Below are 25,751 nucleotides of genomic sequence, written 5' to 3' on the forward strand. Positions count from 1 at the left end.
CCCAGAAACGTAATGATTTGCATATCATATTACCACTGGATGGATAGTTTTTTTTAAACTGCCAAATTTTCCTGTAAAACTCTCATAATTCCCCCTATATGACTTCCATGGGCTGCATCAGCAAACAGAAATGACATGCAGAAAACAGGTCAGGTCACTGCAGGTCTACAGGGAGTGAATTACACTGTGGGGGTTATTCAGAGATAAATGCAGATGGCTGCATACACAGCCAGCTCTGCGTTCATCTCTCCACATGCTGGGGGCCGCCCAGCATTTAGATTGCGGACCCCTGGCAGTGCAGCCAGGCTGTGCTGTCAAGTGGTCAGCAGCCATTTTTTGTTCAGAGTGGCTGCATGTGATGTCACGTAGCTGCCCCGAAAAGGGTCCTGGGCCGCCCCCGTTCGCCCCTCCCCCAATTCTGCGTTGCCGCCCTGCAAGCGTCCGCCACTGTCAGTGGCATTGAGGTTGCATCCATCAGGGATGCGACCGCAATGTGTGTGGCCACCATCGGCAAACTGCGCTGCGGCCTGCTGATGCGGCCAGGACGGAATGACCCCGTGTCCATAATTCAAGAAGTACAGCTGTGCGTAAAGGGGTGAATTGACCATAGGCCTCACTGGTTTTCCGGTTTTAAATTTTAAAACCAGGATGTGGATAGAATGTAATGTAATGTGATAAGGGGCTGGTGGGGACAATAATTATATTGTTGGGGCTATTAATGCATTTTAAGGACTATTCATTCAGAGGACTAATACTGTAATCGCAGGACTTGAAAGAAGTAGTAAACCTATATATTAAACCGGAATACTATTAATATAATGCTGGGATGGTTGCAGGAAAATGGTCTATTTATTAAAATTAATTATCTTAATTTAATGTCCAGGCTAAATGAATTTATACAAGGATGTGGCAACATTCCTGTCCATGTGACTCTTTAGTCATGCGCATTATTCCTGCACATTCAGCTGTCAAGTTAAGGAGCTACAGTAACAGTATCCCTGATGCACTGCTGGAAATAGATGCAGGTGACGAGCTCAAAGAAAGCTGTTTGGTTGGTAAATGTGGGGAGATGGAACGGAGACAACTTATCCTCACGTCCATCATGCTAGTAAGCTGGCATCTGTAACAGTGAAGATTTATGGCTGCATACAGAGATCTCCTCCGTATTAATATCCAATAGAATTTTGCTTAGATCAGCCCACACCCTGGAGTAAAAAAATGATTGTGAGCATTTCAATTATGTAGCCAAACATATGCAGAGCAGCAGGCATCCAAACCATCTCCTTGTAGAGATGCTTCAGGGGTATCAACCGGTGGCAGCATCTTCTCCACAGCTATAAACAAGGAGTTATTTCTTCACACGAATGTCTTGCGTTATTGAAATCCAATGCCTCAAGCTGATCTTAAAATTAGTACTGGTAGCTGACTCCTGATCACGAACTGTGATACTCTGAGTTTGGGAAGGCTTACTGTCACCCTAATAAGCTCCGATGTTTTTTTCATTTTGGTTTACCTTTAGATATTAGCAGAGATTGTAAAGGATTAACCTTCAGTGTCGGTTGCCTTCTGCACCTGCCTGATCTAGGGACACTGCGCCAATAGCCTCAGGCGTCAGGAGATGTTATTTCAGGGGGCTTAAACCACTATAAACACTTCCTCTCATGTGGTTAATCCATTTTCTATAAACCATAATATCTTGTGCATAGTCGCCACCCTTCTGGCCCCTAGTTTTTTATTCCCATTGATTATTATTTGATTTTTACATGACTGATTCCTACTGTGACATACTAGGAGATTTCTCCTCCTCCTCTGCTGGATCCTGTTCTTCAGTCTTTGGCCGGCCCTTAATTTTGTACACTAGTTTTCGAAGCCGACCAGTCCATGATGTATCTTCCGCCGCCTCCTCTTCTTCCTCAAGTGGAATGCCTTTATCATAAAAATGACATTATCTTACAATGTAGTATTACACATGACAATAAAACATCTTTAAAATCACTTACTGTATAGGTAGTGTTGTGTGATGGTGAATCATGTAACTATCCGTATGCTATCACTTAATTTACCATTACTGATACTTGTCTATTGTCCAGTATTCAGTACCTTGTATGTAAGTATTCAGATTAGTGTCAAAATATTGTCAATGAATTGAATTGTTGGCCTTGAAAATCTAAATATTGTGATTGCCATCCCCTGAGCATCTGCTTTTAGCAGTGGAATACAAGGTCAATGTACATGCAGCAAAATATATTCCACTTGTAATTATCTATTTTTCTAGATACATCAGAGTGATGATACAGTAAATAAGTTTCTTAATAAACTCTAATGTACAAAATAATTCATTTTTGTAGGGTACTGAAAACGGGAAAACATTTCCATTATATACGCTAGTTTCAGCTTTATGTCCACAACCACTCCTCGAAGGGCCTTATCTCAACCCTCTACAATTTCATCTCTTCCTATCTCAGATTACACAGAAGAATAACATCAGGTGAAATAAAAATAAGACTTAAGGGAGCCTCCCTGGACCTCTTTTCACAGCCAACCTCTGCTCCTCTAAGGCCTCCTCTAAATTCCAAACAACCTCTCCGCCACTGCTACCTCTATTTCCATTTTATCCCTTTTCCACCACACTACAATGTAGAAGAAAGACTTTTAAACACAAGGAGAATTAATTTCTATATGATTTCATGATACATGGTGTCCGCTGAAGCAACTTCTTGCATATGGTGAAGAGCAAAGTGTGGTCTATGCTTTATCATTCACAGCAATTTTCCATTAAGTTATAATTACCACAGTGCATGAGAAGATCCTCGTGGAACTCATATAGCTCATCTCGAATCTCTTCTGGGCAAGGGCTATCTTCTAGTTGTGGGAAATTCAGAAGCATGTTAATCTTTAAAAACAAAAGAGACAGTAGTTAATGTTCTTGTTAGGACCTGCCTGGAAATGAAAGAACTTTCTTTAGTCATAATATTACCTGTTCCTGTGGAGGTGAGCGAAATTCCCTAGTTTTCTTGGCAGTCAGAGCGGCAGACATGTTCAGTGCTAGCATTAGTTCATTGTAACGGAACTTCTGATTGTACTGTAGCTTTGATACATAGTTATCGGAGAAAGAAACTATGGATTCCACGCGGTGTTTCAGCTCACAATCACAGAAGTGATGAAGAAGCTCACACATCTGAGGAGAATAAGGGCACATTGTTAGTGGTGCACAGAATCATGTGTTGCTAAGTGACTATTGTAATATATGTTAATCCAGATAAGAGAATCATCCAGCACCAAACAATTTTATTTTAAAGGCATGCTATAAAGACAGCCAAGGACTACTGGTTTATTTACACAGAGAATCTTACTTTTGATAACTACAATTTAACTGAAATCTTAAGGGGGGTACTGACGGTAGAGATGTGTGATGAGCGATCTTAACACAGACCGCTCAGCACACATCTCTTTTCCCGCTCAGCGCGATGTGCTGAGCGAAAGGACGGACGGACGGGGCGCTCACTTCACACAGCGGTGAAATGAGCGACCCGCTAGATTGAGCCTGCATGCAGGCTCAATCTAGCACCGGCGATAGCGATGCGCGGGGCCGCGCTTCGCTATCACTGTGGGGCATACACACGACAGATCCCTGCTTGAAATCTAAGCAATCTAGTCTGATTGCTTAGATTTTAAACACGGATCTCTCAGTGCGTACCCCCCTTTACTCAATCCACCAATTTGTTTTACATTCACTATTCTGTTTAGTAGGATAACCCGAAGCAGAGATAAGCACAGACTTTTTTTCAGGGGTTTCCATTTACATCACATATTATTTCAGTGCATCAGCTTATAGCATATGCCATTTGTGCCCACCCATATACTCTAAAGATGGTAAACTATATGAGCAGGACCCACTCACCTTTTTCTTTGCTGTATACGTAATTATGCTAAATGCTCACTTTATGTACGGATATATGTGAAATTATATGCTGTCTGTACTTCTAATTCTTTCAGTCAGTTTCACCCCCTTGCATGGAGCTACAGAACCCTTGTGGCATCTTACAAAAAATATTATTATTATTATTATTATTATTATTATTAATAATAATAATAATAATAATAATAATAAATTATATTTTTCATCCAAAGGAAGCCCCTGTAAACCCCACTATTTTGAATATACAAATGATGAGAACATCTGCAACTTATTGACAGTAACTTTTGCAAACTGAATCCACCATACCAATCACGTTTAATGGCACCCAACAATTACCTCTCTTTAACTTCTCTCCATCAAATTTCTCAAAGAAAAAGTTATTGGGAGAACGTTACATTTGTGATTTGTACAAGTGTGGACCCAAAACATACAGCTACATAGACTGCTTCAAGAGGTGATGTTATACAAATCCACATAAATAAACATATACATATATTAGGAAAGAGGAAGTGGTGCTTACAGTGCTGCTGTACATGCATGTTTACGAATAGGAAAGTGGTAAAATAATGCAATGGGTTTATAAATATTACTGCTGCACATCTGAACAAAAAAAACTCTGGATAATACTGTAAGTCACCTGATGTTTGACCGATTCTGGGAGTCGGGTCTGCAGTAAACCTTTAACAGGAGCCTTGGCATCTCTTGTTGCTTTTTCTCCAGCTTCCACAGCCTTTTCTTCATCCTGTGCCACCTCCTCCTTATCGCAGTTCTCTTCTGTGTCTTCTTCCTTGTGGTCTCCAAAAACGTTTGGATCAATGAGCAGCAGAATCTGACGCACATCCTCATCCTCAAAAACTCCCATAATAAGGAGAGTGGCAATGAGCTTGAGTATTGGCACAAACTGGAAGTCTGCTTTGCCCCCCACCGGGTCTCGGATGTGGTCACCACTGCTTTGCACTGCTTCGGTGAGCATGCTAATTGCTTTTGATTTGAGGATATCAACTGGGATTTCTGGGCCATGTTGTTGCCTTTCCTCACCTATCATTACAAAGCAGGGTGCTGTAAAACGAAGATCAGACTTCAGGCAGGTACTACAACCCACTCCGGGTAAGCCATGTCTTTTAGACTCATCCGGGAAGAGTCGGATCTGTCGAGTCTCATCTGTGATAGGAATAATGAACTCATTGTTCATCATAAGCTTGCCCTCCTTAGCAGACTCCAAGTAGATGCTGATGAGGAGATTGTAGAAACCAGAGCGCAAAAGGCCAGGCAGGTATTGGTTATCAATGGTATAAAAAAGCTGGGACTGATCCACATGGCTGCACAAGGCATGGGCCACGCGGTTATTACCTAGTGCACATGCTGCACAGTACAGCTTAAGGGTGTGGTAGTGAAATTTCATCAGGTCTTCCGTCTCTGACAGTTCCAAAATGTCAATACACCTAATCAACAGGCCAAAAAAAGTGATTAATATAAAACATCTACTATCATTACAGAGACACGTGCAAACAGTTTAAATGTAGAACTATACAATTGTATGGTTACTACTTCTTGAGTAATACTTAAGCTGGGTACACACTGTTGTGATCTGTACCCGGACAATATGGTGGCCGATGGATATAATATAATGAAGGCCAGAATGATCCCTCGATCCATCCTTCTTTACACTGCGCCACATGCGATATCGCATGTGACCACGCAGATTGGCTAAAAACACTGCACGATTTGGCCGATATGTCTGTCCGAATCGGCCAGCAACGACATATGACACCGATATCGCTCCAGTGTGTACCCAGTCTAAGAATAAGAGTCGATCTACATTTGGTATTTCTATGGAGAATTCTTGCATACTTGTTCTAATGAGTCAGATTTATGGCCAGTACTGTATACCTACAAACATCAGGGACCATTCCAAGCCAGGTGCCAACTAAAGCAATCCTCCTTATCCCACCACCCTCCTCCATTGAGCAGTGATCTCTCACTGCACGGCTCCTGTATGTCATGGAACTCGCTAGCTTTGAACAAAACAGTAAAGAGAAAAGAAGACTCTTTTTTGGGTGCACTCTTAGAATTTATGAGATAAAGAATGAAATATACAGAACATTTTAAACATATAATTTTAATGGTATATTAAAAATAACTATTTCACTTGGTGTATCCTAAACACACATAATGACAAATAAACAATGTACATGAACATTACATCCTCTTAATAACCGGTCTCTTTGTTAGTATTAAAGGGTATATCCAGATTGTAATGACCAGATAAGAGGGTGTGTTTTATATCATTTGAAATCTCAATATTCATGACCTACAATAGGTTATTCTCAATAATGTTGAATCTCAGTATTCATAACCTATAATAGGTTATTATGACCATAACCAACGGGTATATAAATAAGCACTGTTCAAAAATTGTGGGTAAAGGTTGAGTGTACGCCTACAGAAGATTAGCGCTTTTACTTATATGATCAAAGAGATTTCATTGCCACCTAATTAGAGCGGAAGAGGATGAGGATCAAAGATAAAGAATGTGGAAAAAAGATAGTGAATCTGCTGTCAGCGTTAGGCACAGAGTACGCCCATGGCTATAAATTCTTCTAAACTGGGTCGTGCATATTGAGATTTAAAATTATATAAAACACACCCTCGTATCTGGTCATTACAATCTGGATATACCCTTTAATACTAACAAAGAGACCGGTTATTAAGAGGATGTAATGTTCATGTACATTGTTTATTTGTCATTATTTGTGTTTAGGATACACCAAGTTAAATAGTTATTTTTAATATACCATTTAAATTATATGTTTAAAATGTTCTGTATATTTCATTCTTTATCTCATAAATTCTAAGAGTGCACCCAAAAAAGAGCCTTCTTCTCTATTTACTGTTTTGTTCAAGTACAATTCTGACTTAGGGTGCACCACCAATGAAACGCCAATAAGGAAATATTTTCTGATAAATTGCTTACATTGGTTTCTTGATTATTGATATTATTGCTATTCATATTTCTTATATATTAAGATCGGTGCGGTATTTCCCATACTTCCAACTCGCTAGCTTTCACAGGTAGAAGGGCTGTTTCCTCCTACAGGATGCCACCAGAGGCCAGCGACTGACCATTCCTCATACCACGAACACCCCTACATGCATAATAAGTCAGAATTGTTCTCTAAACCCCTCAAACTATACTTATTTCCCATTTATTAAGAGGATATTATCCTGAATGTGAGATGGGTTTAGTTATAAATAACAGGTAATATTCTCCAATTATTATATTCCCGGACATTTAACAAAGAGCAAAGTGCTTCAAAAAGAAAATGACCTGTTCTCCTCAGGTATATGCAATGCCATCATCTGCAGGGGTTCCAGGCACTGCACCACCCAGCCGTGACGCTCACTCACACGTTCTGTTTCTACTTTTAGGAAAGTATTAGGCATTCGGCTCCAGAGAACGGGTGTGATAGACTGCACATCTAAGCGGGGTGGGCACTGCGGCACTGGATTCTTCTCCTCACTCTTAAATATTCCAGCTGAAAGGGGCATGGAGTTCTTTTTACCCCAAATTCAGAAAACAAAATAGTTATTAAGAGGCATGATTCATCACAAAAAAAAAAATACAGCGAATTAAAATTATCTTTTCAAATCTATGAACGCATTATACTTCACATATCTTGTCAACTCTCACTGAAAGATGTCAAAAAAAATAAGAATTTACTTACCGATAATTCTATTTCTCGGAGTCCGTAGTGGATGCTGGGGTTCCTGAAAGGACCATGGGGAATAGCGGCTCCGCAGGAGACAGGGCACAAAAAGTAAAGCTTTTCCAGATCAGGTGGTGTGCACTGGCTCCTCCCCCTATGACCCTCCTCCAGACTCCAGTTAGGTACTGTGCCCGGACGAGCGTACACAATAAGGGAGGATTTTGAATCCCGGGTAAGACTCATACCAGCCACACCAATCACACCGTACAACTTGTGATCTAAACCCAGTTAACAGTATGATAACAGAGGAGCCTCTGAAAGATGGCTCCCTAAACAATAACCCGAATTAGTTAACAATAACTATGTACAAGTATTGCAGATAATCCGCACTTGGGATGGGCGCCCAGCATCCACTACGGACTCCGAGAAATAGAATTATCGGTAAGTAAATTCTTATTTTCTCTATCGTCCTAGTGGATGCTGGGGTTCCTGAAAGGACCATGGGGATTATACCAAAGCTCCCAAACGGGCGGGAGAGTGCGGATGACTCTGCAGCACCGAATGAGAGAACTCCAGGTCCTCTTTTGCCAGGGTATCAAATTTGTAGAATTTTACAAACGTGTTCTCCCCTGACCACGTAGCTGCTCGGCAGAGTTGTAATGCCGAGACCCCTCGGGCAGCCGCCCAAGATGAGCCCACCTTCCTTGTGGAATGGGCCTTAACAGATTTAGGCTGTGGCAGGCCTGCCACAGAATGTGCAAGTTGAATTGTGTTACAAATCCAACGAGCAATCGACTGCTTAGAAGCAGGCGCACCCAACTTGTTGGGTGCATACAGTATAAACAGCGAGTCAGATTTTCTGACTCCAGCCGTCCTTGAAATGTATATTTTTAAAGCTCTGACAACGTCCAACAACTTGGAGTCCTCCAAGTCGCTTGTAGCCGCAGGCACTACAATAGGCTGGTTCAGGTGAAACGCTGATACCACCTTAGGGAGAAAATGCGGACGCGTCCGCAGCTCTGCCCTATCCGAATGGAAAATTAAATAAGGGCTTTTATAAGATAAAGCCGCCAGTTCAGATACTCTCCTGGCGGAAGCCAGGGCCAGTAACATAGTCACTTTCCATGTGAGATATTTCAAATCCACATTTTTTAGTGGTTCAAACCAATGGGATTTGAGGAAATCTAAAACTACATTTAGATCCCACGGTGCCACCGGAGGCACCACAGGAGGCTGTATATGCAGTACTCCTTTGACAAAAGTCTGGACCTCAGGGACTGAGGCCAATTCTTTTTGGAAGAATATTGACAGGGCCGAAATTTGACCTTAATAGATCCCAATTTGAGACCCATAGACAATCCTGATTGCAGGAAATGTAGGAAACGACCCAGTTGAAATTCCTCCGTCGGAGCACTCCGATCCTCGCACCACGCAACATATTTCCGCCAAATGCGGTGATAATGCTTCGCGGTGACTTCCTTTCTTGCCTTAATCAAGGTAGGAATGACTTCTTCTGGAATGCCTTTTCCTTTTAGGATCTGGCGTTCAACCGCCATGCCGTCAAACGCAGCCGCGGTAAGTCTTGAAAGAGGCAGGGACCCTGTTGAAGCAGGTCCCTTCTCAGAGGTAGAGGCCACGGATCGTCCGTGACCATCTCTTGAAGTTCCGGGTACCAAGACCTTCTTGGCCAATCCGGAGCCACTAGTATCGTTCTTACTCCGCTTTGCCGTATGATTCTCAATACCTTTGGTATGAGAGGCAGAGGAGGAAACACATACACCGACTGGTACACCCAAGGTGTTACCAGCGCGTCCACAGCTATTGCCTGCGGATCTCTTGACCTGGCGCAATACCTGTCCAGTTTTTTGTTGAGGCGAGACGCCATCATGTCCACCATTGGTCTTTCCCAATGGTTTATTAGCATGTGGAAAACTTCTGGATGAAGTCCCCACTCTCCCGGGTGAAGATCGTGTCTGCTGAGGAAGTCTGCTTCCCAGTTGTCCACTCCCGGGATGAACACTGCTGACAGTGCTATCACGTGATTCTCCGCCCAGCGAAGGATCCTGGCAGCTTCTGCCATTGCACTCCTGCTTCTTGTGCCGCCCTGTCTGTTTACATGGGCGACTGCCGTGATGTTGTCCGACTGGATCAACACCGGTCTTCCTTGATTTATGTGAAGAGACTTTTCCAGGCTCGACCACACTCCCTGGAAGTTTCTTCCTTGTGTGACTGCTCCCCAGCCTCTCAGGCTGGCGTCCGTGGTCACCAGGATCCAATCCTGTATGCCGAATCTGCGGCCCTCCAATAGATGAGCCCTCTGCAACCACCACAGAAGAGATACCCTTGTCCTTGGAGACAGGGTTATCCGCAGGTGCATCTGAAGATGCGACCCTGACCATTTGTCCAACAGATCCCTTTGGAAAATTCTTGCATGGAATCTGCCGAATGGAATTGCTTCGTAAGAAGCCACCATTTTTCCCAGGACTCTTGTGCATTGATGTACAAACACCTTTCCTGGTTTTAGGAGGTTCCTGACCAGGTCGGATAACTCCTTGGCTTTTTCCTCGGGAAGAAAAACCTTTTTCTGAACCGTGTCCAGAATCATCCCTAGGAACAGCCGACGAGTTGTCGGCATTAATTGGGATTTTGGAATATTCAGAATCCATCTGTGCTGCTTTAGCACCTCTTGAGATAGTGCTAATCCCATCTCTAGCTGTTCTCTGGACCTTGCCCTTATTAGGAGATCGTCCAAGTATGGGATAATTAATACGCCTTTTCTTCGAAGAAGAATCATCATCTCGGCCATTACCTTTGTAAAGACCCGAGGTGCCGTGGACAAACCAAACGGCAGCGTCTGAAACTGATAGTGACAGTTTTGTACAACGAACCTGAGGTACCCCTGGTGTGAGGGGTAAATTTGGAACGTGGAGATACGCATCCTTTATGTCCAAGGATACCATAAAGTCCCCTTCTTCCAGGTTCGCTATCACTGCTCTGAGTGACTCCCTCTTGAACTTGAACTTCTTTATGTACAGGTTCAAGGACTTCAGATTTAGAATAGGCCTTACCGAGCCATCTGGCTTCGGTACCACAATAGAGTGGAATAATACCCCTTCCCTTGTTGTAGAAGAGGTACCTTGACTATCACCTGCTGAGAGTACAGCTTGTGAATGGCTTCCAAAACCGTCTCCCTTTCGGAGGGGGACGTTGGTAAAGCAGACTTCAGGAAACGGCGAGGTGGATCTGTCTCTAATTCCAACCTGTACCCCTGAGATATTATCTGCAGGATCCAGGGATCTACCTGCGAGTGAGCCCACTGCGCGCTGTAATTTTTGAGACGACCGCCCACCGTCCCCGAGTCCGCTTGAGAAGCCCCAGCGTCATGTTGAGGCTTTTGTAGAAGCCGGGGAGGGCTTCTGTTCCTGGGAAGGAGCTGCCTGTTGCTGTCTCTTCCCTCGACCTCTGCCTCGTGGCAGATATGAATAGCCCTTTGCTCTCTTATTTTTAAAGGAACGAAAGGGCTGCTGAATCCGCATCGCCTGTCCACTGTCGCGTCCATAAAGCTCTTCTGGCCGAAATGGACATAGCACTTACCCGTGATGCCAGTGTGCAGATATCCCTCTGTGCATCACGCATATAAAGAAATGCATCCTTTATTTGTTCTAACGACAGTAAAATATTGTCCCTGTCCAGGGTATCAATATTTTCAATCAGGGACTCTGACCAAACTACCCCAGCACTGCACATCCAAGCAGTCGCTATAGCTGGTCGTAGTATAACACCTGCATGTGTGTATATACTTTTTTGGATATTTTCCATCCTCCTATCTGATGGATCTTTAAGTGCGGCCGTCTCAGGAGAGGGTAACGCCACTTGTTTAGATAAGCGTGTTAGCGCCTTGTCCACCCTAGGAGGTGTTTCCCAGCGCTCCCTAACCTCTGGCGGGAAAGGGTATAATGCCAATAATTTCTTTGAAATTATCAGCTTTTTATCAGGGGCAACCCACGCTTCATCACACACGTCATTTAATTCTTCTGATTCAGGAAAAACTATAGGTAGTTTTTTCACACCCCACATAATACCCTGTTTAGTGGTACCTGTAGTATCAGCTAAATGTAACGCCTCCTTCATTGCCAAAATCATATAACGTGTGGCCCTACTGGAAAATACGGTTGATTCGTCACCGTCACCACTGGAATCAGTGCCTGTGTCTGGGTCTGTGTCGACCGACTGAGGCAAAGGGCGTTTCACAGCCCCTGACGGTGTTTGAGGCGCCTGGACAGGCACTAATTGATTGTCCGGCCGCCTCATGTCGTCAAACGACTGCTTAAGCGAGTTGACGCTATCCCGTAATTCCACAAATAAAGGCATCCATTCTGGTGTCGACCCCCTAGGAGGTGACATCCCCATATTTGGCAATTGCTCCGCCTCCACACCAATATCGTCCTCATACATGTCGACACACACGTACCGACACACAGCAGACACACAGGGAATGCTCTACACGAAGACAGGACCCACTAGCCCTTTGGGGAGACAGAGGGAGAGTCTGCCAGCACACACCAAAAAAGCGCTATATATGACAGGGATAGCCTTATAATAAGTGCTCCCTTATAGCTGCTTTATATATATCAAAATATTGCCATTAAATTTGCCCCCCCTCTCTGTTTTACCCTGTTTCTGTAGTGCAGTGCAGGGGAGAGACCTGGGAGCCGTCCTGACCAGCGGAGCTGTGAGAGGAAATGGCGCCGTGTGCTGAGGAGATAGGCCCCGCCCCTTTTTCGGCGGCCTCGTCTCCCGCTATTTTGTGAATCCAGGCAGGGGTTAAATATCTCCATATAGCCTCTGGGGGCTATATGTGAGGTATTTTTAGCCTTTTAATAGGTTTTCATTTGCCTCCCAGGGCGCCCCCCCCCAGCGCCCTGCACCCTCAGTGACTGCGTGTGAAGTGTGCTGAGAGGAAAATGGCGCACAGCTGCAGTGCTGTGCGCTACCTTTAGAAGACTGCAGGAGTCTTCAGCCGCCGATTCTGGACCTCTTCTTACTTCAGCATCTGCAAGGGGGCCGGCGGCGCGGCTCCGGTGACCATCCAGGCTGTACCTGTGATCGTCCCTCTGGAGCTGATGTCCAGTAGCCAAGAAGCCAATCCATCCTGCACGCAGGTGAGTTCACTTCTTCTCCCCTCTGTCCCTCGTTGCAGTGATCCTGTTGCCAGCAGGAATCACTGTAAAATAAAAAACCTAAGCTAAACTTTCTCTAAGCAGCTCTTTATGAGAGCCACCTAGAATTGCACCCTTCTCGGCCGGGCACAAAAATCTAACTGGAGTCTGGAGGAGGGTCATAGGGGGAGGAGCCAGTGCACACCACCTGATCTGGAAAAGCTTTACTTTTTGTGCCCTGTCTCCTGCGGAGCCGCTATTCCCCATGGTCCTTTCAGGAACCCCAGCATCCACTAGGACGATAGAGAAATAAGGTAAGAATAAAAAAATAAAAAAATATCAGCTGTAAATTGCGTGCTCCTAAATAACCAAAATTAACTTAAGGCTATGGTAGGCAAAGAAAACTATTAAAGCAAAAAATAAATACTACCTTTAATTTTCCAAGTTCAAACTGGAATAGATTAGTGCTAGTCGGCTGCAGGAAGACCGCTGGGAACAGCTTGGTGTTTGGTTCAACCTAACAAGTTAAATGGATTTATTTTAGTGAAAACCATCATCTAACACAGTGTTGTAATTCCGTCTAAGTGAAGTATTATTCAAACACATCAGGACACCTCCAGTTATCTAAGCTGGAAGCCATAATACAGTGGTACCGATCTGTCAATAATGTCTGTTACGTTACATTAATGGGGTTTCAAATATGAGAATTTACAGCCACGACCATAATCTTGACACCTACAGTATAATCTTGACAAATAATGGATACATTATTATATAGGTTGCAGCAAAGGAGTCAAGATGGGGACTAAAAAGTAGTTTGGTCTACATTAAAGTTTTCACTTTTAGAATATCGGCAATGTATACACAGCATATGTAATATGTACATAAAGTTATTGTATCATCATAATTAGCTCTGTTTTGTACACACTGGTCAGATTTCCAGCTCTGCTATGGAAGCTGCAATTATCCATGACATTATTTCTTAACACTGTTTGCCTAGAAGCCCAGTTTGATCATTCAATTAACTTGTAAGTAATAAGGTATTCCTTCCAAATCAAATCGTTGTAAACAAATTATGTTTTGTGAAACATAATATAATAAATGTGAAACTGAAAACCCAACAGGAAATTATTATAGAAGAGTGTAGTACACAATAGGATTTAAAGAAGATACTTAGGTGTACCATGGTGGTCATTCCGAGTTGTTCGCTGTATAGCGATGAGGCAAAAAAAGGGCACTTCTGCGTATGCGGCAAAATGCGCACGCGTGGCGTACTATTACAACGAATCATGTAGTTTTACACAGGGTCTAGCGATGCTTTTCAGTCACACTGGCAGCCGCAGAGTGATTGACAGGAAAAGGGCTTTTCTGGGGTCAACTGAGGAGTGTTCGGAAAAACGCAGGCATGGCTGGGCGAACGCAGGGCGTGTTTGTGACGTCAAATCAGAAACTGAATGTTCTGAAGTGATCGCAAGTGCTGAGTAGGTTTGAAGCTACTCTAAAACTGCACAAAAATACACTGCTCAAAAAAATAAAGGGAACACTTAAACAACACAATGTAACTCCAAGTCAATCACACTTCTGTGAAATCAAACTGTCCACTTAGGAAGCAACACTAATTGACAATCAATTTCACATGCTGTTGTGCAAATGGAATAGACACCAGGTGGAAATTATAGGCAATTAGCAAGACACCCCCAATAAAGGAGTTGTTCTGCAGGTGGTGACCACAGACCACTTCTCAGCTCCTATGCTTTCTGGCTGATGTTTTGGTCACTTTTGAAAGCTGGCGGTGCTTTCACTCTAGTGGTAGCATGAGACGGAGTCTACAACCCACACAAGTGGCTCAGGTAGTGCAGCTCATCCAGGATGGCACATCAATGCCAGCTGTGGCAAGAAGGTTTGCTGTCTGTCAGCGTAGTGTCCAGAGCATGGAGGCGCTACCAGGAGACAGGCCAGTACATCAGGAGACGTGGAGGAGGCCGTAGGAGGGCAACAACCCAGCAGCAGGACCGCTACCTCCGCCTCTGTGCAAGGAGGAACAGGAGGAGCACTGCCAGAGCCCTGCAAAATTACCTCCAGCAAGCCACAAATGTGCATGTGTCTACTCAAACGATCAGAAACAGACTCCATGAGGGTGGTATGGAAGCCCGACATCCACAGGTGGGGGTTGTGCTTACAGCCCAACACCATGCAGGACGTGTGGCATTTGCCATAGAACACCAAAATTGTGCTCTTCACAGATGAAAGCAGGTTCTCACTGAGCACATGTGACAGACGTGACAGAGCCTGGAGACGCCAAGGAGAACGTTCTGCTGCCTGCAACATCCTCCAGCATGACCGGTTTGGCAGTGGGTTAGTAATGGTGTGGGGTGGCATTTCTTTTGGGGGCCACACAGCCCTCCATGTGCACGCCAGAGGTAGCCTGACTGCTATTAGGTACCGAGATGAGATCCTCAGACCCCTTGTGAGACTATATGCTGGTGAGGTTGGGCCCTGGGTTCCTCCTAATGCAAGAAAATGCTAGACCTCATGTGGCTGGAGTGTGTCAGCAGTTCCTGCAAGACAAAGGCATTGATGCTATGGACTGGCCCGCCCGTTCCCCAGACCTGAATCCAATTGAGCACATCTGGGACATCATGTCTCGCTCCATCCACCAACGCCACGTTGCACCACAGACTGTCCAGGAGTTGGCGGATGCTTTAGTCCAGGTCTGGGAAGAGAGCCCTCAGGAGACTATCCGCCACCTCATCAGGAGCATGCCCAGGCGTTGTAGGGAGGTCATACAGGCACGTGGAGGCCACACACACTACTGAGCCTCATTTTGACTTGTTTTAAGGACATTACATCAAAGTTGGATCAGCCTGTAGTGTGTTTTTCCACTTTAATTTTGAGTGTGACTCCAAATCCAGACTTCCATGGGTTAATAAATTTGATTTCCATTGATAATTTTTGTGTGATTTTGTTGTCAGCACATTCAACTATGTAAAGAACAAAGTATTTAATAAGAATATTTCATTCATTGAGATCTAGGATATGTTATTTTAGTGTTCCCTTTATTTTTTTGAGCAGTGTACTTTGTAGCCGCTCTGCGATCCCTTCGTTCGCACTTCTGCTAAGCTAAAATACACTCCCAGTGCGCGGCGGCATAGCGTTTGCACGGCTGCTAAAAACAGTGCTCTTGCATTTCTTTCCGACCAGAGGAGTATCCTTGACACATTTCTCGCATGCAGGCCCTGCTTTTTGTCCCTCCTCGACGATTGATGTACACCATAGCCGTGGCATTGTCCGACTGAACCTGGATTGCCAGATTCCGGAGCAGAGGGGAGGCCTGAATCAGAGCATTGTAGATAGCCCGAAGTTCAAGGTTGTTGATCAGAAGTAGGACCTCTTGGGCAGACCACCTGCCCTGGAACTGTGCCCTCTGGGTGACAGCTCCGCATCCTCTTAGACTCGCATCCGTCGTGAGGAGGATCCAATCCCGAATCCTGAAGTGTCAACCTTCCAGTAGATTGGAAGACTGTAGCCACCACAGGAGAGAAAACCTGGCCTGGGGTGACAGCTGAATCATCCGCTACATCTGGAGATGGGAACCAGACCATTTGTTCAGGATGTCCAATTGGAAGGGTCTGGCATGGAACCTTTCGTACTGTATCGCCTCGTACGAGGCCACCATCTTTACCAACAATTTTAAGCAAAGATGAATGGATATTCGAGCAGGTCAGAAAACCATGCAAACCATTTCTTTGGAGTGTTCTCGCTTTGTCCTCTGGGAGGAATACTCGTTGTGCTACAGTATCCAGTACCATACCCAGAAACAGGAGTCGCTGAGACGGGCCCAAGTGGGACTTCTGGAGAGTTAGGATCCACCTGTGGTGAGACAGAAGTTGTATTGTACTATCTATATGGAGCAGAAGATGCTCCCGAGAATTTGCTTTTATCTGGAGATCGTCCAGGTAAGGGACAATGTTGACCCCCTGGACTCTGAGTTGAAACATAATTTCCGCCATCACCTTCGTGAACACCCACGGAGCAGTAGACAGGCCGAAGGATAACGCCTGGAACTAGTAGTGATCGTTCAGCAGGGCGAACCTCTGATAGGCCTGATGAAGAGGCCAAATCGGGATATGGAGGTAGGCATCCTTGATATCCAGTGATACCAGGAATTCCTGTGGTTCCAGGCCTGAGATCACTACTCTAAAAGATTCCATCTTGAATTTGAAAACCTTCAGGTAAGGATTTAAGGACTTCAGATTAAAAATTGGTCTCATAGACCCATCTGGTTTTGGTACTACGAATAGGCTGGAGTAGTAACCTTGTCCCTGTTGATGCACTGGAAGAATGACCTGGGACTGGACCAACTTGTGATGGCCAGTAGCAGCGTAACACGCATATTTTCCAAAGCTGGTAAGCTTGATTTGAAAAATTGTTGAGGAGGAGCACCGTCGAACTCCAGCTTGTAACCCTGAGAGATGAGGTCTCTTACCCAGACATCCTGGCAGGAACCTTCCCAGATGTGGCTGAAGTGATGTAACCGAGCTCCCACCACGAGATCTTCTCGGGTGGGCGGGCACCGCCATGCTGAAGCTTTTGCGGATGCTGAACTGGTGCTCTGTTCCTGAGAGCCGGCAACGGCTGGTTTCTTAGGCTTACCTCTGGTGCCTCTAGCTGCATTGGAGGCACCCCTGGTCCTAGATCGAAATCTGGTGGACCGAAAGGACTGGGTAGATGGTCCCGGGTAGGTACGTCTAGCAGGGGGAGCCCCAGAGGGAAGAAATGTGGATTTTCCAGCAGTGGCCTTGGAAAGCCATGCGTCCATTTCACCTCCGAAGAGCCATTCACCTGTAAAGGGAAGAGATTACATATTGCGTTTGGAGTCAGCGTCTGCAATCCACTGATGCAACCATATGGCTCTGCGTGCAGATACAGCCATAGCAGTGGTCCTTGCATTAATAGTGCCAATCTCTTTTAGGGAGTCACAGAGGACTCTAGCCGTGTCCTGAATGTGTTTGAGGAAAGTAACTGTAGTAACCAGGGTCATATCCCCCCGAGAGAGCCTCCTGAATTTGAGTAGCCCAGGAATGAATTGCATGTGTCATCCAGCAACCTACAATGACTGGTCTTTGAAATACACCAGCAGCAGTGTAGATAGATTTCAGTGTGGCCTTAATTTTCCTATCCCCCGTGTCCTTTACCGTAAAGGATCCTGGGGCAGGGAGTACCACCTTCTTGGAAAGGCGAGAGACAGAGACATCTACATCTGGAGATTCTTCCCAGAACTTTCTGCCTTCAGGGGCAAAGGGGAAGGTATGCAAAAATCATTTTGACACCTGATATTTTTTATCAGGAGTTTTCCAAGCTAATTTAAACAAATCATCCAATTCCTTGGAATCAGGAAAAGAGACTGTCAGTTTGTCTTGTGGGAGGAAAAATGACTGCTGGTTTGTAGCGTCCTCCAGGGGGAGCTTTAGCACATTCCTTATAGCCAAAATGAGGGGTTCAATACACTGTGCAGGGGTGGAGTCCCCACTTATGGGGTCCACATTATCCCCATCAACCTGTATATCATCATCAGTATCTGATAGGATGCAGGTAAAGCATGTTTATGTGCACCTGTAGTAGACAGTGGGGGATGGGGGGCATCAGCCCTGGCAGCTAGACTTGCTACTGCTTGTTGCAGTTCTTGTGTTTTATTGGCATTAGCAGTTAATTGAGATGACATATCATAAATCATATTTTTGATAGCCCCCAGCCGGAGGGCTTGTGACTCTTCTCCACATTGTCAGCATTTTGTGATGACTGACTACACTGCTCACATGATAAGGAGCCAGATGAGGGAGGGGAGAATCTGGCATTACATACACTGTATAATTTTTGTTTCACCATTATGGAGTAACACGCAATAACACATACAACACAGACTGAGTTACAAACAAGCCTGAACAATATAAACAATGATCACCAGCGCTTGGTTGCTTATGAAATAAGTGGCACTAAATTAGTAAAATAAAAACCTGGGACGGTAGGTTAAGTTAAAAAAATATATATAAAAATTACATTTATTCAAAACATATACTAAAAAGCACAGATGTAATTAAAACACAATTATAAAAATCATGACTCATTCATATGTCGTGACACATTATATGTCCCCTTATTGGAGAAATTGTATCATACCCCGAGAAATTTCTCTTTTGGAGAAAGGTTTGAAATTCTCACCAACTACTGAACCTAACATTTTTGACCTTTATGTTGATCTAAATCGGTATGTTCGCACTCTGTGTCGCAAGCGATTCTTTGCTAAAAGGAGTCTCGAACGACACACAGATGAGTCCTTACCCTTACTGTTGGATTCCAATGATGATGTCATGCTTTCCACCCTAGAGGAACTACAGAACAGGAAACCACCTTAGCATGCAGAAAGATTTTTGATATACAAAAACCCACTAATTCGTTTAAATCAAAATCTGAGTTCTTTCCTATTTCGGCAAAGGGTATTTGCATAGAGTCCTTTTACAAAATCACCTTAGAAGATTTCAAAGAATTAGTTGGAAAACAACAAAAACAAATCTACCACCAGTCCAATCTGTCCCGACAAGAAAAAAGGTCTCTTAAACAACTTACTCAGGATACCACCATAATCATTAAGGAAGCGGATAAGGGAGGGGGACTGGTTATAATGAATAAAGAAGACTATATCAATGAAGCATTTAGACAATTAAGTGATACTCCGTTCTATTCGATACTTAAATCCAACCCCACACAGGTTTATATACAAGAACTTCGTACTCTTTTGGACTGTGCTGTTCTATCAGGGGTCATCTCCAAGGAGGAACACAGATTCTTACTACCTTCATTTCCGGTCACACCCACTTTTTACTTTCTCCCCAAAATACACAAATCCCTCACCTCACTCCCAGGTCGATCTATTATTTCTGGTATCAATTCACTTACATCCAATCTCTCATATTACATTGATTCCTTTCTTCAACCACGGGTTTCCACACTGAGGTCCCATCTGAGAGACACAACCGATTTTCTTAACAAAGTTCATAATATCTCCTGGAAACAAAGTAATCCTTTTCTGACACTAGATGTCCAAGCACTCTATACCCATATTCCTCATTCCAAAGGTCTTGATTCCATATGTAAACGTTTGTCCTCAGATGGTGAACTCAGTGTGGAACACAACACTTTTCTTTTGGACTGTATTTCTTTCATTCTTCATCATAACTATTTTCTCTTTTCGGATTCTTATTATTTGCAGGTGATGGTAACGGCCATGGGGACCAGGTTCGCTCCCAGCTACGCCAACCTATACATGGGTGACTTCGAGGATCATCACGTGTGGGGCGGAGCTTGGGATGCGAACCTGGTCTTCTATGGCCGTTATATAGATGACCTTTTTATTATTTGGGATGGGGATTTTCTGTCAGCTTCCACTTTTGTTTTGTCACTTAATTCCAATCATTATAATTTATACTTCACTTCCACATATAGTCAAGAACAAGTTGACTTCTTGGACTTGACCCTTAGTACAGCAGAGGGGAAAATCATTACTTCTAACTATATTAAACCGGTTAATACCAATTCATATTTACATTATAGAAGTGCCCATTATGCCCCCTGGAAACGCAATATTCCGAAGGGACAATTTATGAGATTGAGGCGTAACTGCACTGAAATTGACACCTTTCATGTACAAGCCAATGATATGATTGATTGAATCATTCAGACAAAGGGAATATCCAGAAATTATACTGGAACAAGCTTTAAAAGAGGTCTCCAATATGGACAGACGTGACCTATTAGAAAAGCATAAAGGTTGCAAACCCTTTCAGGTCCCTAAAAAAGAGACAGAAGATAGACAATTCGCGTTTATCAGCAAATACAATAGATGTTCAGGACAAATGAAAGCCATTATTTCCCGTAACTATAAAGTTCTTAGACAGGACACTATATTAGGAAAATTATTACCAAATAATGTACAAGTGATTTATAAGAAATATAAAACACTGAAAACTATCTTTAAGCCATCTAAAAACAACCAAAGATGATGCTTAGACTCCAGACCACAATTGGTTAGTCCAGCGACCATGTGGTTTTTATCGATGTGGCAAAACAAGATGCACTATGTGCTCTTATATGCCTAGAAAAACCACATCCATATATTTACCATTAAACAATGAAGAGTATGTACTGCAATCCTTCATGACTTGCGACTCAAAATTTGTCATCTATCTCCATAAATGCGGCTGTGGCCTCTGTTACGTGGGAAGAACCACAAGACCTCTTCATATCAGGTTTATGGAACATTGTTGCAACATCATGAAGAATTGCATCACACATAGTGTTTCACAACACTTTAATAAAATACATTCCAATGACCCTAGTAGCCTTACTATAATGTGCTTAGAATCTGTTGCACCAACAGCCAGAGGTGGCGATCGATTCAACAAATTGTGCAGTAGAGAGGTCTACTGGATGTTGAAGTGCAACTCCCTACATCCTGACGGCCTCAATGAAACAAAAGAGCTCAACTCAGTACTTTAGATAAGGAAACATTATTTTTAGTATTTTGTCCTCCTTTTTCTTCTTCTCTCTTTTCATGTTATGTCACATTACTGTCCAATTGTAGGTCCCTATTATTGACAGATTATTGTTAAACAAACTTTAATGAGGCATTTCTATATATACATTTATTCTTTACAATACCTTATATGGATGATTTCAAGATTTAATGTTGTAATTAGTGATGAGCGAGGTTCGGTTTTACTCGGTTTTACTCGGTTCTCAAAACGGCATCTTATTGGCTATCCAAAACACGTGACATCCGTGAGCCAATAAGATGCCGTTTTGAGAACCGAGTAAAACCAAGTAAAACCGAGTAAAACCGAATCCGCTCATCACTAGTTGTAATAGGGCTTTCTGGTTCCCTTCTCCCTAATATTATATTTTTATAATTTCTGTATGAATTTTTGAGTGTCTTATAGAGCCTACTAATAACATTTAGTGATCGTTACAGCATAGTTATTTATGATTATCCTTCTGAATATATTCTCTAATAAGATATGGCTATTGATTTACATGTAACCATATTTCTGCCACTGGTCAATAGTTTACAAAAGTTAAATTCTTGTATGTGTATATATGTGCATATTACCTGTACTTATGTGTGCTTTCTTTGTTTGAGAAGAAAAAATAATAATCTCTGAGTTCCATATATATAAGATCTATGATATTGAACAAATGTGTATCCCAAAATTCGCCAAGGAGTTTCAGACCAAAGATCCTATTTTTGTATTGATAAGTACCCATAAAGGTGGACATTGTGGGGATCGCCAGGCTGGCGTGCACGCGCGGGCCGGGGACGGTCCGTGTCCTGCGGGTGCGCCGGCGGCCGCGTTGCCATGGTGTGGTGTCCGGGTGCTGATCACGTGCACAATTACGTGGGTCGGCGCCTCGGGCTGCGCGTCGTGGGGGTGGCCGCTGGTGCATTCGGGGGGTGTGCGGGTCCGCCTCTGGTTGGCGTCTGCACGCCAACCTTTGTGTGAGAGGAATACAGGTCGGACTTGTCAGCTGACCTTAATATACCAATAATAATAAAAGCAGAATCGGGTCACGTGACCAGACAGAATGAACTCCAATAAATGTATATTTTAACACTTTCCAATTTTCGTTTTGGTATATTAACCCATGTGTTTTCATATGAGACCAATAACATTTTGAATATGATAACTTTTTATGTATTTCCATGGACGGTTAGGTTTGTTGAATTAATATAATCACAGGTGTCTAGGATTTCACTAATTGTTTGAGGTTTATAAGGAGTCCCAGATCAGACTCCCTCATTCACTCCTGAGGAAGCTGGGCTGTCAATACCAGCGAAACGCGTTGAGATTGCCGGACACACCATTTAAATCCCCTCAATATTTCTGGACATTCCATCCAACTCTACCTCAGGGCTACAATTGGACAGCTTTTCCCTCGAACATCATCACCTGTGGAGGATTTGAAGTCATCCCTATCTGCTTACAAAAACGCTTGCTCTGTTGTGCTTAAATGGGATTTTATTGAACTCCACCGCTTCATTATTTCTCCAACCAGCCAGTGTGGACTCATTTCCGGAGGGAGTCCTAGCCGGGGTATGATACAAGTTCTCAGATGAGGGGACATATAATGTATCACGACATATGAATGAGTTATGATTTTTATAATTGTGTTTTAATGACTTCTGTGCTTTTTAGTATATGTTTTGAATAAATGTAATTTTTATATATATTTTCAACTTAACCTACCGTCCCAGGTTTTTATTTACTAATTTAGTGCCACTTATTTTATAAGCAACCAAGCGCTGGTGATCATTGTTTATATTGTTCATATTGTTTTGGGTGTTTTGGGAACCTACCACCCTCTACACCAGCAGCTTCTTGACAGCGCACCCCTATATATTCTTTTACAAACAAGCCTGCCCTATTGCATGTGAGAGGAGACAAATAGTAAGAGAGGACCACCGCTGCAGAGCTCCAGTGAGGCCGTCAGCATTTTTATATAGATATATCAGTTAAACTGTTTCTAACTAGGATTCTCCTAGAGGAATATTGTGCACAAATAGCGGCTCTCCCCCTACTCAAACAGGATCCAGCGTGTGACAGACCGGAGGAGCTGTGTGAAGCTGCTGCTTATACAGAGGAAGGTGCCAAAATGCCGCTGAGCCCGCTCTGATATAGCTCCGCTCCCCGTAATGGTGCCGGAGCTACTGTTACATATTTATACTGGCTATGTCTTCTAAATAAGCTGTAGTGTCACATAAATGTTAAGTACAGCTAACGTCAGCCAGTGTCACGCAGGGGCTACAGCGGGTCCCCCCCAGGAGCGACCCGCATGCCTCACCTGCGCTTTTGCTGCACCGTAAACTGGGGGACCCCCCTAGCGGGGTCCCCGGTGTGTACTCACCACCGACGATCACCTTCAGGCAGCGTTAGGGGTGTGCGGTATGCTGCGACTGCAACAGCTAAGGTGCAGCGCCCCGCTGAATAAACAGCGCCTCAGGATGGTGGTCCTGCAGCGGGGAAGCGGCTCTGCACCTCACGAGGCCGGTGACCGTACCCCCCCCCCCCCCAACTCCCATGGCGCAGGCAGGTATGCTGTTGCCCAAACAGCATACCGAAAATAATAACGTTTTTAAATAAACTGAATAAATCTCTCGGGAACTTTTTTCATAACTGCCTGTGGGTAGGGGCATAGAGGGGAGGAGCCAGCATACCCAGTGCAAGAAATTTAAAGTGCACTGGCTCCTATGGACCCCATCTATACCCCATTGTACTAATGTGTCCCCAATATTCCTTATGGATGCTAGAGAAAGATTAGTTTGCTCACAGCCTCTCAATAATCAATATTATTTTGCTTTAAGGCTCATTGTTATTAAAGCTCTAATTGTCTTCCAGCAGAAAAATATGCTTAGCACTACATATTGGCAAGCTCAAAGTGACATTCTGATATGTTCAAGTTCAGTTCTACCAATGAGTGTGAAGAACAAAGAGTAGATGTGACCTCAAATGTGTAAATTTTCCTTCTGGTATATACTTTTAAGTAGCATAATGTCATGTAACAAAAATAAAACGTGACTTTAATGTGTGTGTTCTCTTTATTTTATTTATTCAAACTTATACTGTTCCCTGTATCTATCTTAGCAGCTAGGTAACATTTGCCAATATTTATTGCTTAATTCACTTAATTATCCTGGGTCAGGCTACTGCACCTGGGCTAAAGGCAACACAGTCAGACAATTCTGAACAGATTTGCTGCATAAAGAATTCAAGCCATGGTAAGATAAAACTGAATACCGACTTAATAAGTGTAGCAGAAATGCTACATAGTAAAATCCTATAGTAAGTACAGAATATAAAATGTGCCGGAGTACAACCCAATCATAGCTTTATCATATAATACGTTTTAAAATGTTGGTTATCTCTGCAGATTTTTCTTGTGCAATGTTCTGGAATGGCATACATTGTTACAGAAATATAATTTATCTGCTAGTGGTGACAGTACAAGTGACAATAATACTAAAAGTTACTCAGTAAGCTAAACATATCACAATATAACACCATTACTAAAGTTGAGAAAAAAGGAGTCTGCTATATGTTCAACCGAATAAATACTATCACTGTCCCATTCAGGTGAAATAAAAAATACACAGAAGCCTATGGCCCTCATTCCGAGTTGTTCGCTCGCTAGCTGCTTTTAGCAGCTTTGCACACGCTAAGCCGCCGCCTACTGGGAGTGAATCTTAGCTTTGCAGAATTGCGAACGAAAGATTTGCATAATTGCGAATAGAAATTTCTTTGCAGTTTCTGAGTAGCTCGGGACTTACTCTGCCACTGCGATCAGTTCAGTCAGTTTCGTTCCTGGTTTGATGTCACAAACACACCCAGCGTTCACCCAGACACTCCCCCGTTTCTCCAGACACTCCCCCGTTATTCCCAGAAACGGCAGCGTTTTTCCGCACACACCCATAAAACGGCCAGTTTCCGCCCAGAAACACCCACTTCCTGTCAATCACACTCCGATCACCAGAACAAAGAAATTTCTTCGTTAAGCCGTGAGTAAAATACCTAACTTTTTGGCAAATTTACTTGGCGCAGACGCACTGCGAACATTGCGTATGCGCAGTTTGCGACAAATCGCTCCGTTGCGAAAACCACTAACGAGCGAACAACTCGGAATGAGGACCTAAATTCTATGGGGTCAATCCTATTAGGTGCAAATAGCGAGTTGCCATTTCCTCTGCAAATTCAAATTTTTCAATCCAAGTAGAAACTTGTATTGAAACAGTCAAAGTAAACTCACAGTTTTCCATTCGCACCTGACCAAGGATGAAAGATGGTAGAGAAAATCTTTAGTTTAAGGTTAAAATGTTGGGACACCGTGCAGAACCCCTTGAACACACCAATAACTAATTAT

The 25,751-nt window shown here is 43.5% G+C and overlaps 1 protein-coding gene across 1 annotated transcript in view; it reads right to left on the minus strand.

Annotated features, from left to right (window-relative positions):
• Positions 1-25,751, minus strand: part of RYR3 (ryanodine receptor 3) — a 1,295,770-nt gene that overhangs the window by 475,840 nt on the left and 794,179 nt on the right. The window contains 6 exon segments of the mRNA XM_063948019.1: positions 1,789-1,926; positions 2,791-2,893; positions 2,978-3,178; positions 4,557-5,361; positions 7,248-7,474; positions 13,216-13,302. Coding sequence (XP_063804089.1) covers positions 1,789-1,926; positions 2,791-2,893; positions 2,978-3,178; positions 4,557-5,361; positions 7,248-7,474; positions 13,216-13,302 — 1,561 coding nt within the window.

Source organism: Pseudophryne corroboree, chromosome 12, assembly GCF_028390025.1.
Source record: "Pseudophryne corroboree isolate aPseCor3 chromosome 12, aPseCor3.hap2, whole genome shotgun sequence".
In the NCBI taxonomy this organism is placed as follows: Eukaryota; Metazoa; Chordata; class Amphibia; order Anura; family Myobatrachidae; genus Pseudophryne; species Pseudophryne corroboree.